The sequence below is a fragment of the Natrix helvetica genome, assembly GCF_964273705.1.
Source record: "Natrix helvetica genome assembly, chromosome: 3".
In the NCBI taxonomy this organism is placed as follows: Eukaryota; Metazoa; Chordata; class Lepidosauria; order Squamata; family Natricidae; genus Natrix; species Natrix helvetica.
Window position 1 is genome coordinate 31,763,845 of NC_138549.1, and position 17,682 is coordinate 31,781,526.

The 17,682-nt window shown below is 39.4% G+C and overlaps 1 protein-coding gene across 13 annotated transcripts in view; it reads left to right on the plus strand.

Annotated features, from left to right (window-relative positions):
- SEPTIN10 (septin 10) overlaps positions 1 to 17,682 on the plus strand; it is a 42,266-nt gene that overhangs the window by 15,372 nt on the left and 9,212 nt on the right. For all 13 annotated transcript variants that reach the window (XM_081949508.1, XM_081949511.1, XM_081949512.1 and 10 more), the window contains 4 exons: positions 265 to 451; positions 7,519 to 7,680; positions 11,367 to 11,463; positions 13,901 to 14,069. In XM_081949508.1, coding sequence (XP_081805634.1) covers positions 265 to 451; positions 7,519 to 7,680; positions 11,367 to 11,463; positions 13,901 to 14,069 — 615 coding nt within the window. The remainder of the gene's footprint in view (positions 1 to 264; positions 452 to 7,518; positions 7,681 to 11,366; positions 11,464 to 13,900; positions 14,070 to 17,682) is intronic.

A 17,682-nucleotide genomic window follows, 5' to 3' on the forward strand; every position in this document is an offset into this window, starting at 1 on the left:
ATTAGATTATATTTGCATGCATTTCTTTCTTCTGTTCAACCATGTCTGAGCCTCAGAGACTGTTTTACAAGATCTTGAACTCTACAGATTGTTTCAAAAAGATAATTGATACAGCTTTCAATATTCTGAGTTATTAATAGGTAGGAAAATTTTATAAAAATAGAATAGAATTGTTAAAATTATTGTTATCCTCTCCAGTTTGTGCAGGCATATTGGCATGGTATTTAACTCCTTGTTCTAAAACTGATTTTTTTCTCTCTCTAGTTATCAGCCAATTGTCGATTATATCGATGCACAATTTGAGGCCTACCTCCAGGAAGAGCTGAAAATTAAGCGTTCCTTATATAATTATCATGATACTCGCATCCATGTCTGCCTGTATTTCATTTCGCCCACGGGGCATTCCCTTAAAACTCTCGATTTGTTAACAATGAAAAATCTTGACAGCAAGGTAAGATTTTTAAAATCGTTTTTAGGAAAAGATCAAAACACCCCATCTTTTAAAATAACATACAGGTAGTCCTCGGCTTACAACTATAGTTGGAATCCGAACTCCCATTTGCTACTTAAGTCAATCATGCCCAGTTTTATGGCCTTTTTTTTTGTCATGGTTGTTCAGTATATCACCATGGTCATTAAATGAATTTGACTTCCTTCATTCACTTTGGTTCTTGGAAGCCCGTTGGCATACCGTGTTTCCCCGAAAATACGACACGTCCTGCTAATAAGCCCAGGCCTGGTTTTTGTCTGGTTTTTGAGGTGGGTATAAATATACACCTCCCCCGAAAATAAGCCCTAGTGAAAGGGTGCCGTGGCAAGTACAGGAGGAAGCCCTTCCCTTCCCCGGTCACCTCAGCGCTTCTCGGCTCCTTAATCGGATCAGTTGAGCTGATCCGGCTGCCATTCAAAAAACAGCTGATTTGCGGGTGCTGCTCAGGCTGTGGCGTCCAGCAAGTGCGGCTGCTTTTGCCATCGATTATGGCCACAAAAGCAGCAGGAGACCAAGTGATGCACCCCACGCACCTTGCACCGACCTTCCGAAGGGTACTGTAGCAGCAGCTATCCACAATCTTTTTATCATTATTTCGCCCCGACCCACGTGGCCCAGTGAGCCACGAGGATCGGGACAAAATAAGGGTAAAAAAATTGTGGATAGCTGCTGCTACAGTACCCTTTGGAAGGCCGGCTAGAGTCTCCTGCTGCAAAAGTGGCTGCACCCGAGACTGCTTTTGAGAGAGGAGGCAAAGGGGAAGCAATCGGCTTCATCTCGCCCTTGCCCTCAGCCCCCCCTTCGGCTGAGCTCAAGCAGAGAAGTGGCCCGCAGGGTTTCAGGAGCAAAGTTGAGGCTGACAGGAGTCAGGGCAGGGGGGAATGTCCAGTGTGGCCCCAGAGCTCTTCTTTCCTTGGAAACGGAATCTTGGGAGTGGGAAATGGCATTCCCAGGAAGGGTGAGTATGTCGGTATGTGTATAAAAAATACAAAGTGAGGGAGCCAGTAGCCGCGGATTAAGGAACTTTGTGAAACGTTACGCCTATACGCAAAGTTTGGCAAAGAAAGGAGAAGAGATTTTTTTTACAGGGTGCTTCCCTGGACAAAACAGCGAGAAACACGACGGAGCTGCAAGTCTTGGGTAGGACGCGTGTCTCGCAGCCCAACTCCTCTACCCCACTCCAATGCTAACAGAATCCAGGCTGCTTCCCTCCCCCACCGTCTCTTTAGCGAGAGGGGTGGCAGGTGGGGTGGAGGAAAAATGAGAGGTGTGGGGCGAGACGTGGCTTCTCTTGTCGTCTCTTCTCCCTCCCTCGCCGGGCATGGCAGGCTTCCTTTGCAGCCTCCAAGCCGGGGCAGAGAGGAGGCAAAACGCTCACCCCTGGGGATGAATCAGACGCTTCACTGGAGAAACTGCACCATGCCAACCCAGGCTTCCTAAACCTCTCACTCCCCAGATTGTTCCCCTCACAAAGAAAGCCCAACCCGACACAGGGCGGCGACAGGACACATCAGAGCAGTGCCGGCCAGCCGTTCGGCCGGCGCAAATAAGACCCCCACCCCCAATAATAAGACCAAGGCCATATTTCGTGGGTCAAAATAAAATAAGACCCTGTCTTATTTTCGGGGAAACACGGTAGTTGTAAATGATGATCATGTGACCTCAGGATGCTGCAACCGCGATAAATACGTGTGCGATACCAAGCACATGAATTTTGATCACATGACCATTACACTACATAGGATCAGCGATAACTTTGAATAGTAGTAGAACAAGTGATGGTAAGTTGAGGACTATCTGTAATAGTGTTAGGTGTGAACAACTAGAGCCACACAAGGGTTCAATTAGCTGTTTTATTGCTCAAGTCCATGTACAGGAATCTTCTCAGATTAACAGTTTGCACCTGAGTAAAATTATTGTTGAGTGGCACTCAAGATGGGTCAGATTTCTCCATCTTGTGCCCATGTAGGGATTCTGGAAAAGATAAATCAAGCAATGAATTAGCAAACACCTAGAAGTAAACAAAGTAATAGCCAAAAGCCACAATGGGTTTGTCAAAAACAGATCATGCCAGACTAATCTTATTGCATTCTTTGACAAAATGACAAAATTAGTGGACCAAAGGAATGCCGTCGATATAGTTTACTTGGACTTCAGTAAGGCATTTGATAAGGTAGACCATAACCTACTACTAGATAAAGTAGAAGAATGTGGGTTGGACAGCATCACCACCAGATGGATTCATAACTGGCTGACCAACCGCACTCAACATGTAGTCCTCAATGGAACTGCATCTACATGGAGGGAAGTATGCAGTGGAGTACCCCAAGGCTCTGTTTTAGGCCCAGTACTCTTCAACATCTTCATCAATGATTTGTATGAGGGAATAAATGGGGAACTTATCAAATTTGCAGATGACACCAAGCTGGCAGGAATAGCCAACACTCCAGAAGATAGGCTAAAGATACAGAAGGATCTTGACAAACTTGAACATTGGGCACTATCTAATAAAATGAAATTCAATGGTGAAAAGAGTAAGGTTTTACATTTAGGCAACAAAAACGAAATGCACAGGTACAGTATAGGTGGTACCTTGCTCAACAGTAGTAACTGTGAAAGGGATCTTAGAGCCCTAGTGGACAACCATTTAAATATGAGCCAGCAGTGTGCAGCAGCTGCCAAAAAAGCCAACACAGTTTTAGACTGCATCAACAGAGGGATAGAATCAAGATCACGTGAAGTATTAATACCACTTTATAATGCCTTGGTAAGGCCACACTTGGAATACTGCATTCAGTTTTGGTCACCACAATGTAGAAAAGATGTGGAGACTCTAGAAAGAGTGCAGAGAAGAACAACAAAGATGATTAGGGGACTGGAGAGTAAAACATATGAAGAACGGTTGCAGGAACTGGATATGTCTAGTTTAATAGAAAGAAGGACTAGGGGAGACATGATAGCAGTGTTCCAATATCTCGGTTGCCACAAAGAAGAGGGAGTCAAACTATTCTCCAAGGCACCTGGGGGTAGAACAAGAAGCATTGGGTGGAAACTAATCAAGGAGAGAAGCAACTTAGAACTGAGGAGAAATTTCCCGACAGAACAATTAATCAGTGGAACAGCTTGCCTCCAGAAGTTGTGAATGCCCCAACACTGGAAGTCTTTAAGAAGATGTTAGATAGCCATTTGTCCGAAACGGTATAGGGTTTCCTGCCTAGGCAGGGGATTGGACTAGAAGACCTCCAAGGTTCCTTCCAACTCTGCTATTGTATTGTATTATATTGAAAGAAGCAATGGGTGGAACTAATCAAGGAGAGAAGCAACTTAGAACTGAGGAGAAATTTCCTGACAGTTAGAACAATTAATCAGAGGAGCAGCTTGCCTCCAGAAGTTGTGAATGCCCCAACACTGGAAGTCTTTAAGAAGACGTTGGATAGCCATTTGTCTGGAATGGTATAGGGTTTCCTGCCTAGGCAGGGGGTTGGACTAGAAGACCTCCAAGGTCCCTTCCAATTCTGCTATTGTATTGTATTGTAAGTGCTGTCCCAGCAGAAACAAAGTTTTAGGTGCTACAGGTTGTCAGCTATCTCCTTCTCCAGCACATGGATAAATACACCTGGAAACATCTACCTACCTACCTACTCTCTGTCTCCCTATCAACCTACCTACTGTATTTCTCTCTCTTTCTCTCTCTCTCTCCCTCCCTCCCTCCAGCTACTTATATACCTACCTACCTACTCTCTCTCTCTTTTCCCCCTACCTATCTATTGTATTTCTCTCTCTTTTTATCTATCTTTCTACCTACCAACCTACCTATTCTCTCCCTACCTATCTACTGTATTTATCTCTTTCTCTACTTCTCTCTATCCCTCTACCTACCTACCTACCTACCTACCTATCTACACACACACTCTCTCTCTCCTTACCTACCTACCTATTGTATTTTTATCTCTCTCTCTCCCTCTCTATCCTTCTATCTATCTACCTACTTTTTAAAAAAATTCCTCTTCAAAACCTGGGCGCGTCTTATACTCTGGTGCGTCTTATACTCCGAAAAATACAGTAATTTTTAAAATATCAGTTATATTTCTGGGATTTGATTTGGTCTTTAGTGTCCAACAGAACACATAAGCTAATTAATACGAATGTCATGACAGCTACTCAACATCAACCTGTTTAGATATTGATATATTTGTGTAAAGATATTCTCTGCGCTAAAACACACCTGAACTTGAAGTAAAAAATTAAAAACCATGTTTTGACATAAAGTATGAGCTGCTTCTAAAAGTAACAATGTGCAGAGCTGGATGCGTTTCGATATACTGCAATGTTGAATTGTAGTAGAAAACAAAAGCAAACTTTAATCAGACTGCAGGGAGAGGAAAATATATAAGAAATAAATAGAAACTATTGTTATCAAATAGCTACATTATCATAATTAGAGGCATGGGCTGAAATTATATTCTAATTAAACATCTTATCTAATTGTAATTAGGACTGTTTTAAAATAATGATAATGACTGAAGGAAGATATGATCGTGGTCTATATAAATCTGGAAGTTTGTTATGTTTAAGAGGGAGTGGATCTATTTTGTTTTGAAACTGAGAAGATTGAAATTAAAAGAAAAGACATTCAAGCTGAATATTAAAAGGAATTTTCTGGTAGTAAAAGCTCACACAGTGGAATGAACTGCCTAATACAGTAGTAAAGTCTCCATTTTAAGTTGGATCTTAACAGCTATCAAGGATTGGTTGGAGTAGATGACCATGAACTCCCTTCCAATTAGAGTCTAGTTTCCTATGACATGAATAACCAGCCTGTCTTATATTGATTCGGTATGGATCTATTTAAATATTACGCCTTTGGACTAGGCTTTCAATAAGTGCTTTCGGCAGTGAAACTATCTTTGTGCTGCCATTCTATTAAATAAAATGTTCCATGCTATTTAAAGCAATTGCTCTATCATTTTAAAACTAACTAACATTAATAGAAGTACATCTCAGAGAGAATAAAAAAATAAGTTCTATATATATTTCAATACTAATTTGTACTGCTTCAACAATTTTTTTTACAGTTGCTATTTATTATCATAAGTAGCTGAACTGAATAAGCAAGTTAACTAAAACGCTAACGTAGTCATCTGAACAAAGTGAACTCCTTATTAAATAACTGCTAGTCATCATGTTAGTCCTGTCTGGATTCATCTCTTGTCTGTTTAATATGGACTAAGTTTAATGAAGATGTCACGAGAATAGATAGCTAGGCATCCACATCTGAAAGATAGTTGTAAATGAGTTGATAGAGAAAATGTGTATTTGACCTAGGTCTCTCTTCAGCTTCCAAACATTTTTTAAAAATAATTCTTTATATCAATGTTATATGCAAAAATAATTTAATTTTAAGGCATTCGTTTATGTTTTGAAGATATTGTTCAGGTTTGAAACTAAAAACTTTGTGTAGGAATCTGATTTTCTGCTAATTTAAATTGGCTGCAGAATGCTCTTTGTTAGTACACTATGGAGTGATAAAATGGGGTGGAATGGGATCTGGATTTAGCACTTTTAGGCTTGGATTATTTCCTCCGTCTCCTTCCCATTTCTAAGTGTTTTTTATATTTCCATCCTTTCCTTGCACTGATGTACCGTATTTTTCGGAGTATAAGACGCAACGGTGTATAGGACGCACCAAGATTTTAAAGAGGCAAATTTTTAAAAAAAGTTTTTGCACTCTGCAGACCTCCCAAAAATGGCCTGTTTTTTTGTGAAAACAGGCCCAGTTTTTTTTTAAAGGGGCCTTTAGGAGGCTTGCAGAGTGCACCTGGGGGATGCCCCCCCCAAAATGAGCAAAAAACGGCCCATTTTTTGTGAAAACAGGCCCATTTTTTGTCAAAAAAAGGGCATACATAACCTTTAGGCGGCTTATAGAGTGCTCCTGGGGGCTGGGGGGAGGGCAGAATTGAGCAAAAATTGGCCCGTTTTACACTCATTTCTGCCCACCCCAGCACCCAAGAGCACTCTGAAAGCCTCCTAAAGGCAATGCATGGCCATTTTGGTGAAGGGGCAGGGTTTTGGGAGGCAAAAAATGATATATTCAGTGTAAAAGATGCACCCAGATTTTCAGCCTCTTTCTTGAGGGAAAATGGTGTGTCTTATACTCCGAAAAATATGGTAGTTCTCCTTACAGTTCTTCCCAAACATAATTAACGAAACTAAAGAAACTATTATGGCAGAGACAAGTTGCCATAAAAGACTGTTAATTAGCTGGAAAGTCAGGTTTTAAAAATGATGAGGACAGATCTGGTTTTGAACTTGTAGCTGAATCTGGAGAAAACATCTACAAGCCTTGATACAGTCACTACAAAAGGATCATTTTTATCCCAAAGCAGCAATACTCATCTCTTCAACAAAATGGCAAGAAGACATGAAAGCAACCTTTCTGCATTATTCATACACATATCAAAGATTTCACTTGGGATTGCCAGTATTCCTCCAGACACTCTAAAATATTGTCTGTTCACAGATATTCAAGCTTGCTTAGCATTTAATTGAAGAAATCAAAAGAAACATAAGAAATCTAATGCAGATTGTTGGGGCACATGTAAATACTTTTTTTTTACATGAAGTCAGTCCCAAAATAATGTTACCTTTCTCTTTGAAAACGTAAGAAATACAAATTCATTCTGATAACAGTAACTTTTTATTTCTTTAAAGGAAAAGTTCTTATATTATTTCTAATGAAACTGGTAGCTCATATTTATTAAAGAACTTCCATGTAGTCATATTAAAATCTTCTGTGATATACCTGATAAGTTTAATGATGGACCAAAGGCTAAATGGAGTATACAAATGGGTGAAAATTGTTCAGGTGATTATAGTATTATCTTGTATCTCTAAAAAGACAATATATTGTGCAGTCTAAAAAACAACTTACCTGTTCAGTGATAGTAACTGGTATCTCAAAAGTTCAAATGATCTTCCAGGATTTTGATATCTTTGCATATTTCATAACAATCTGATTTCTTTCATAGGTGAACATCATTCCAGTTATAGCTAAAGCAGATACAATTTCCAAATCTGAACTGCAGAAGTTTAAGATCAAAATCATGAGTGAGCTGGTCAGTAATGGAGTTCAAATATACCAGTTTCCAACAGATGATGAGAACATTGCTAAAATTAATGCTACCATGAATGTAAGTATATTTCTAAAGATACTGTATTTAAATTAGAGACTCATTGTCTGCAATTACTGGTTTCATTTTTGTATGGAGGATAGCATTTTAATGGGAAGAGTCCAGTCATTTCTGGACTGTTCACCAATTACATTTAACATTTTAGCAGAAAGCATTCCACCATAAGTGTGTTTTTCTTTCATAGAACACAATGTTCATATATGAAATCTGAATTGAATTTGGATTAGTGGCACTTACAGCATACATTTAAAATTTTGCTAGAACCCATCTTTACATTCCAGATTTCAGCTTCTTTGAGTGCTTATGCTGAAGAGAATTCTTGAATGGCTATCTTAACCACAAGCCTGAAATTACTATGGATATTTTCTTCTTTATATTGTTCTCAGGTGTTTAGTTTTTTGTTCTTGACGCCATGCCTCTGCATTATGGTCTACTGCAGCAATAGCGAACCTATTTTGGCTTGCGTGCCATAAGTGGGGGGAGCGCAGGGGGGTCGTGTGCAGGCGTGCCGCACCCATAATGCAATACCCAACCCCCGCAGTGCGCATGCGCACACTACAGATGCCCCCCCCCAAATTTTGTATGCTTTTTTCACCCTCCTCAGGCTCCAGAGACTTTATAGGAGCATGGGGAGGGCAAAAAGAGCCTTCCGCCCCCCCCTGGAAGCCCTCCAGAGGCTTCAGGGACCTTCAGGAGGCTTCCCTGAAGCCTCCGAAGCAGTCAAAATGACTCTCCGAGCAAAGCGGAAGTCACTTCTGGTTTGTTCGGAGGGTCGTTTTGAGCGCTCCGAAGGCTTCAGGAATCTTCAGGAGGCTTCTCTGAAGCCTCGAGAGCAGTCAAAACGACCCTCCGAGCAAACCGGAAGTGACTTCCTGTTTGCTCGGAGGGTCGTTTTGAGCGCTCCGAAGGCTTCAGGGACCTTCAGGAGGCTTCCCTGAAGCCTTAGGAGCAGTCAAAACGACCCTCTGAGCAAACCGGAAGTCACTTCCGGTTTGCTTGGAGGGTCGTTATAACCGCTCCGAAGGCTTCAGGGACCTTCAGGAGGCTTCAGGGAAGCAGTCAAAACGACCCTCCAAGCAAATAGGAAGTCCATTCACGAACCTCTGGTTTGCCCGTAAGGCTGGGATTTTTGTGCTCCGGAGGCTTCAGGGAAGCTTATGAGGCCTTTGGGGGGGCGGTGGAGGCTCTTTTTGCCCTCCCCACACTCCTATCAAGCCTTTGGAGCCAGGGGAGGGTGAAAAATTGCTTTAGAAAAGGGTGAACTCAGCTAGCCAGCGCGTGCATGTGCGCTGGCCAGCTGACGGCAGCGCCTCGCGTGCCCTGACAAATGGCTCCGCGTGCCACCTGTCGCACGCGTGCCATAGGTTCTCCATCACTGGTCTAGTGGTTAAGGCACCAGGCTAGATATCAGGAGACTGTAAGTTATAGTCTTGCTTTAGGAATGAACGCCAGCAGCCAGTGACTTTGGGAAGTTATCTCAGTCTACGATGACAGGCTCTAGCATCATCCGACAAGCCAATCAGTCAATTCTTGTTGCAACCAATGAATCAACACTTCTTGGTTGATCTGGAAAAAAGAAGCTCTTGCACTTGCAGAATGGGTGGATGGATGCGGATGGATGGATGGATGGATGGATAGAATGAGAAAGAGAGAGATCTGTTGTTAATCACTTAGGGCTAGGTCTTTTCAATCTTTCTGCTGAGGATAGCTCCTTTTTATTTTTTAAATCTCTAAACTGTTCTATGAAAGCATGAGAAATTAAGTGTATATTTTACTGATGTAATAAATTTATTAAATATTAAATTCATGTCTTCTGATGTCTGAATTCCCTATTGGATGTGTCATATTCTAGTGGGAGGCCTTAATTCAATACAAAACCTAGTGCAGCACTTAATCCTTCCCTGCCCTTCCACCACAATTGTCTCCTTTTACTATAATGGCAGTGCTAACGTTCTACCACCTTACATTGAAAATTATTTGACAAGGGACTGTCATCTATATGGGAGGCAGTTACTTCTTGAGAAAAAAAATTCCAGGTCAATGTTAAGAGGCACAATGAATCTTTATCAATTCAAAATTTGGACAAAGATTTGGCAGTATAGCTTCATTTTCAAAAGAGTGATGCTAACCTAGGAAGTCTACCCTGAAGTTATTACAGTTTTACTTTTTCCAGGCATTAAGGCTGCTTTTCAGACATATTCTTCTCAGTTATCAGAAGTCAGTTGACATCCTGGAATAGTTATATTAGTGTTTCTGGAGCTGCTGCTTGAATAAGATCGTTCCACTAGTGTCTCGACAGTTCATAATTTTTCAACATTTTGGTTGACAGCTTCAGTTATTTATATCTGCTAAACTTGAAATGAGATTTGTGAAAAAACTTCCTGTCAAAGTTTCAGCCTGAAAAGGTGAGGAACAGGTTTCTTGCTATAGTTAGATCTCATTTATGACCAGGAAATAGCCTAAACAGAAATATTGCCCTCTAGGAGTAGGAATTTTATGGTCTTCCCTTTTAGAATGAAGATTTTAATAAATAAATAAATCAGTCAGTCTGTCTGTCTGTCTGTCTATCTATCTATCTATCTATCTATCTATCTATCTATCTATCTATCTATCTATCTATCTATCTATCTATCTATCTATCTATCATCTATCAAAGGCAAATACCATTCACTCATCATGAAAACTCCAGAACTGTAAAGCCTACAAACACTTAAAATTTGGCATGTATGTTCCTCTTGGCTTCTAGATGCTTGCTAGAAAGGATTTTTCAAAATGACAATCAGATCATTAGTATTTCTTATACAGTAATTAACACGCTCTGATGCTAAGGAGTTCTACTCCCCCTCCCCACCTCAAAAGAACTCTGTTCCAACTTCCAGTTGCCTTACATTAACACACTCTGATGCTAAGGAGTTAGACATTCCACACACCCCTCCCCACCTGAAAAGAACTCTGTTATAACTGCCAGTTTCCTCACATTCTGTGACCTTAGTTCAATCTGGCAGATGTTCCATTCCTTCACTCAGAAGCGGTCTGGGGCTCCTTACAGTACTGAACATTGGTACCTCACCAAAATGTATACACCTTCCACCTATGGAACTGCTTCCAGACTCAAAGTGGCAGGAGCGATATTCCCTTATGTGTTTCAATCACCGACCACCACTGAGCCAACAGATTGTGAACAGATTGTCCTCCTGCATAGCTCAATCACATAGTTTCGTTGCGAAGCTTGGGTATCCATCTACTAGTAATTTATAAAATTAGATCCTTACTTTTCACTAGTGCTTTTATTAATCTAGTATTAGAAAATGAGATAGAACCTTGGTGACATTGCTTTGGCAACCAGAGGATGAGTTGTACAATTAAAGATCAGCTTATGTGTTCCCTAGAAACTTCCCAAGTTCAAAAACAAGGTTTCACATCTCACTCTTCCTATAGCTAAAAGAATTTCTAGGTAAATAAAGCCCCTCCCCTGTCCTTAGGTTGCGCCTGATGTCAAACTCGAAACTCTAATGGCCACATTTCCAGGAGGGAGCCATTCCCACTCAGGTTTTGGATAACACATGCAACAGCAGCCCTCTCATCCCATCCATGATAAAATATATGTACAAATTAATCAATATGCCATAGTTTTATTTTATTCTAGTTTCATCGGTGCCATTTAATGTATTATCTACATTTCTCAGGGACACTTGCCATTTGCTGTAGTGGGGAGTACAGAAGAGTTAAAGGTCGGTAACAAAGTTGTAAAGGCTCGTCAGTATCCTTGGGGCATTGTGCAAGGTAAACAAGAGTTTAGACTCTTCTTCATCCAGAATTAAATGTAAATAAAGGTCTGTTTTTAATTAAATTGCAATACTTTAAGGAATCTTATTTCTGCTAATTTTTTTAAAACAGATTCTAGAATAGAGTCAACATTTTTTTCATATTCTAGAACCAGATATATTTCTTAGGTCAGTGATGGCGAACCTATGGCACACATGCCACAGGTGGCACGCGGAGCCATTTGTCAGGACACGCGAGTGACTTCCAGTTTACTCGGAGGGTCATTTTGAGCGCTCCGAAGGCGTCAGAGAAGCCTCCAGATGGTCCTTGAAGCCTCCGGGGGAGGCGGGGAGGCTCTTTTCGCCCTCTCCAGGTTCCTATAAAGCCTCTGGAGCCTGGGGAAGGCGAAAAAAACATGTAAAAATGGAGGGGAGCGTCTGTAGTGCGCACATGCGCACTGGCGGGGTGTCACGCATTGCATTATGGGTGTGGCACACCCGCACATGACCCCCCTGCGCTTCCCCCACTTGTGGCACGCGAGCCAAAAAAGGTTCGCCATCGCTGTCTTAGCTTTTTTAAAGTAAAGTTATTCATTTTAAAAACTGTTACGATAATATAAGCCAATTTTAAATAAAATCCTCATCTTGGCCATAATTCTAAGCATACCATTTTGAGAAGTAGTTATTTTATAAGCATGATACATGAATCGTAGAAGTTTGTATTAGATCCAGGTTTAGATTTCCCACTCAGTCCCTATGTGATGTTCAACCTTCAATCTCTTTATCTAACTTGCTATATATGAGAATAAAATGTGAAGAAACATAAAATGAATTATATATAGTTTATGAAGAAATAACTAATTAAAGATAATAAAACACGTCAATATGTATGAAGCCAGTTCTGGAAAACTCTGGGATAAGTGAGCTTTGATATCTTAAGATCTTTTTTTAGAAACAAATGTAAGATCAGGTTTTAGAAGTTGAACTACAGTACAGTATATGGACACCAACTTCTGCTCACTGATATATCTTTTCAATCTAAAACTTACACGTGAATTTACGAGTCGGTAAATTACTTTTGGTTAGACCTTTTCATAAGGCACCATGAAAGAAGGCTGCTTATTTGGAGCGGTGGTGGCTCAGTGGTTAGAATGCAGCATTGAAGGCTAATTCTGCTGAGTGCCAATTGCCAGCAGTTTGATTCTCACTGACTCAAGGTTGACTCAGCCCAGATTGTTGGGGGCAATATGCTGACTCTGTAAACCACTTAGGGCTGTAAAGCACTCTGAGGTGGTATGTAGGTCTAAGTGACGTTGCTATTGCTATTTAAGAACTATATTAAAAATTATAGGAAATCTTCACTTCAATCTTGGCTGTAGATGACAACATGGACAAGTCCCTGCAGTTTTTCCTGGCCGAATTTTCGCAAGTAGCTTCCATTAGCTGCATTAGAGCTGAGAGAAAGGGATTGGTCCAAAATCCGCCCCATGCCTAGTCAGAGGCACAGTTTCTTCTGCTTCTATCCAGCACCCTTAACCACTCTACCAAATGGGCTGTCTACTTGTAGATCTAAACTGGCTTATTATCAGCCAAAGAAATAAGTATCAGTATTATTTTTGCCTTAAGGTTTTACATAATTTGAAACAGGGTGTAACATTTGCAACACCTGCTCATTTACATAAATTTTAAGAAAGTTGGGAGCAGCACTGGATGCCATCTGCAGTTAAATAATTTTTCCATCCTTTTTCCCATTTCCATTCCACCTAAAATTTTCTCCCTAAGAATTGGAACATCCTTGAAATATCTGGCATAGGAGAGAGGAAAAAAATGAGGGAACAGTTGACTGGAGAAGGCTTGTAGATCTTCTGTTTACTCAGATTGCCATCATTAGTTTTTTTTCTTTTCTTTCCAAGTTGTGATGCTTATTCAGTTCAGTTCAAAGTTTATTTCGGTCAAAAATCAGTATACACCAAAACAATGAAAAATTGTTTAAAAGTAAAAGAGGAAGGGTGCATATAAAACACATGCTAAAAGTATAGTATAGAATATTGTTACCACTATTGTTGCCAGTATAAACTTTGCAAAACTAAGAAATAGAATGTTATTTATTTAAAATTATCTTAGTTTATCTAAAACTAACTCTTCAAGCTAAAATTCCAATACAGGAGAGATTTTACAAAGAGGGGGAGGGCAAGGGGAGAGACAGAGAGATTTATATTCAGGATTGTTCAAAGATGAGCTATAGTTGTACCATGTTAAGGAATGGGGATTAGTTCACTTGGATCTTATTTTGCTGACTGCATAACATAATTTGACAATGTCCAGAGAGGTAGAGTCCCTTTGACATGGTATGATGCTTATTTGCATAAACAGCTTTTTAGAAAGCTCTTCTCCTATATGTATTGTTTTGAATATATTCTAAGAAAGTGCTACTCGTACTATATTCCCTTCCTTAGTGGAGAACGAGAACCACTGTGATTTTGTGAAACTTCGGGAAATGTTGATTTGTACAAATATGGAAGATCTCCGGGAACAGACTCATATGCGCCACTATGAATTGTATCGGCGATGCAAACTGGAAGAAATGGGTTTCCATGACACTGGTCCAGAAAACAAACCTGTTAGGTAAGTACATTAAAAATAATTCCATATTCAGCAATATAAGAATGTATTCACTCTCTTTATTCTTACCTTATTTGTAATAGCAGGGGAGGAAAGGGACTTTTCAAATTGCTAAACTGTCAGTAGAAATCAAGCATTTAAAATAATTGTGTAACTGAAATCTGAAACACTTTGCGGGGAAAAAAATTCTGCCATTGCTTGGGCTACCACCTTTGCCTCAGTGGCTAGTTTGCCAGCATTTGAGATATCTGGCAACTACAGCTTCAGTATTTGTAACAGAGCAAGTATTAGGAAGCATTTGTTTGGGAGTACTTGTTGGTCACTTGATGGATTTAAGCAAGCAAAGCTGCAATCATTCTGAAGGGACTGTAAGAATAGTTAGCGCTGTGTCTCACTTAGAATTGAGTATTATTGCTTTCTGTGGTTCTGTAGGAGTATTGGCTTCCTCTAAACTGGGGATGATACTTTAGGATCAGTGATGGCTTCTAGTCAAAAATGGCTTGAGGAATGTCTTGTGAAAATGGGTCAATCGTATTTTCATTTTGGGGAGGATATAACTAAAACGTTTCATAATTTCAAGGGCATATTACTCATTTTTGTGATACGTCATTTATGCATTCCTCCTTTTTACACATATTTTTAAGGATTTTGATTACATTAGTGAAAACAAATACAAACTAAAAGAAAAACAACTGTCTTGCTTAGCAATATAATTTTTGGGCTCAATTGTAGTCGTAAGTCAAGGACTACCTGTACAGGTAGAAAATAAAGACAGCTATTACTGTAGTACTCTATTATCCTACAAACAATTGGGAAAAAGCTAGTAGCAAACTCTATCAAGTAGTCCATCACTTCTTCACTTTCGCTGTTACGTTGTCTTCCAGTCTGTAACTCATTCTTCACCATCAGTGATCATCCATTTTAGCTGCTCAATCATTACCATTGTACCACTATTTTAATTTTTCTAACTTCTTCAAGCTATATTCAGTTCTAATTTATGCATTCATTTCCCCTTTCTAACTCACTTAACAACAACTATCCCCTAAAATAAAAAATTGGCATGAACCTTATTCATATGCGTATTCATTGCATGTTTGTTGATTTAGAGAAAGTATATGATAAATTATGTAATGTTTGCATCAACAGGCAATTAACGTTTGTTGAATGTGATGAGAGTAGCATATGACAGGAGTAAAGCATGTGTGAGAATAAATGGAATTCTTGCTCAGATGGTTCAGCTTTGAGCAAGGACTAAGAAATGGAAATATGACTTGCCTTTGGTTGTTTAATGCTTTTATGGATCAATGTAAGTGACAGTAGAGGTGTTGAATGTGAATGTATATGCACTTTTGTATGCGGATAATGGCTGAGGTTATTGGCTGAGGATATGAATTATTTTCAGGGAGCATAGAAAGATTATATGACATAGTGAGGAAGATGGCTTGAAAATTAATTCTTCAAAAGACTAAGGTAGTTGTGTTTGACAGGGGAAATGGAGTGAGTGATTGCAAATTATACTTGGAATAGTGAGCAAATAGACATTTTAGTTGGTAGAATGTTTTCTAAAAATGAGAAGGATAGAGTAATTCTTAGATGTGCAGATGCTACTAGTATGGGGGTCTTTTGCTAAGCATAAGTTAGTTTAGGTAAATTAAAGTATAATTTAGGTATAGTGACATTTCCTTGACCTTTATCTCTTGCCTGTTATTATTCGTGGCTTAGTATTTTCTATCCTTTCTATATTTATGTGTGAAAAAAGGGAATGGTTTGATGGACTTGTATGTCATATATAGAACAGAACTTCTGTAAATATGTTGGGAAAAATAATCAAAATCAGCCCTGCAGACTGCAGTTTTGTAATCTGTAATAATCACATATATTTAATGCATGAAAGTTGCATGACACCTTCAGTTTCCATGGAAGGAGAAATATAAGAGCCATGTTGGTGCAGGGCTAACTCACTGCTCACTCCAGGAATTTGATCCTGACTGGGTCAAGGTTGACTCAGCCTTCCATCCTGCCCAGGTAGGTAAAATAAGGACCCAGATTGTTTGGGGGCAATATGAATCTGTAAACAGTTTAGAGAGTGCTGTAAATCATTTTGAAGCAGTATATAAGTCTAAGTGCTATTGCTATTGCTATAGGTATTACTTTACAAGTTCCATTAATACCACAGTACCACAGGTGTACTGAAAAGGAGCTTAGACTTTTTTTTCTGAATAGCCCTCACAGTAAAGAGGGATTACGTGCTGAAGTATTGCTATGTAGGTAAGGCATTTTGAATTTTATTTCGGTTTCTTAATAATAACTGACTGTCAGGGAATCCAGCTGTCGACAGCATTCTGAGCTGCTGCCCTTGGGTAGTTTTTCCTGATTTGACTACACATTGGAGGTTGAATTTGCCAACAGTTTCTTAGTTTGGTTTCACTGCAAGGCAGTGTCCAGCCTGAAATGAACATATCCAACTTCAGTACTTAACGGAGAGTAAATGCTTACTCAGGGCAATTTGTGGACAAAATAAGGCATTCATTTCTGCGGATAAAGGGGCAAAATGTTATCTAAGGTTCCAGATTTGAAACTCAAGTTCTTATGGCATGAGTTTTACCCTCCCTCTTCCTGACATGAAAAGATTCTGAATGTTTATTATGTCATCCCTCTTTAGTTCAGCCCTGTCCAAATTTATTTAGACGTCCCTTACAATCTCTACAAACACACATACCAGGTTTTTTCCCCTTCCAGGATAATAAATGATCCATGAAATCTTCCAAAGTGCCACAAAGCTCTTTGGTTTTGCTCAGCAGGTTAAAATAGCTACAAACTATACTGGTTGGGTCTTTATTAATATGTTTTGTTGTTCAGTGTTAAACAGAAACTTAGATATGATAAAAGCCTTCCCTCTGGAATGAGCTGCCCCCGGAGCTTCGCATAATCCCTGACCTCCGGTCCTTCCGATGCGCCCTAAAAAGATGGCTTTTCCAGCAAGCCGGCCTGGCCTGTTAATTTTATCTAATTTTTAAAATGTTATTGTCATATTAATTGGGTTTGTTTTTTTGGATATTTATCTAATTTCCTTTTAACTTTTGTGATATGTGTTTTTTAATGTTGTACGCTGCCCTGAGTCCTTTGGGAGAAGGGCGGCATATAAATCCAATAAAACAAACAAACAAACAAACAAACAACAAACAAAAGCGAGTTATATTTTTGTAGGAAAAATGAATTCATTTAACTTTTGGAAAAATGCTACAGCTTTTACGGCACAAAATGCTCATTATTGTTTTTGTAAAAATAAGGTAAATTACATTACAGCCTCACATCCACTCCCTTGAAATAAATTTATTTAAATTCAGTAGGGTTTACTTTTGAATAAACTTGCATAGGTTATTTGGACAGTAACATGCCTTGATGAACCTGTATACCTTTGTTTTTAGGGTGCCAGATAGCAGGAAGACCAGTTATAGAGAAAGGTATATTGTTTTGTAGTATAGAGTGATTAAAACATAGTTTTAGATACATTGCTGTTTTATAACATTGCTGTTTTAATATATTGCTGTTTTATTTAACTTTATAGAAAGTGATAGTGTGATCTTACACGAACTGATGATGCCTTAATAGCAAT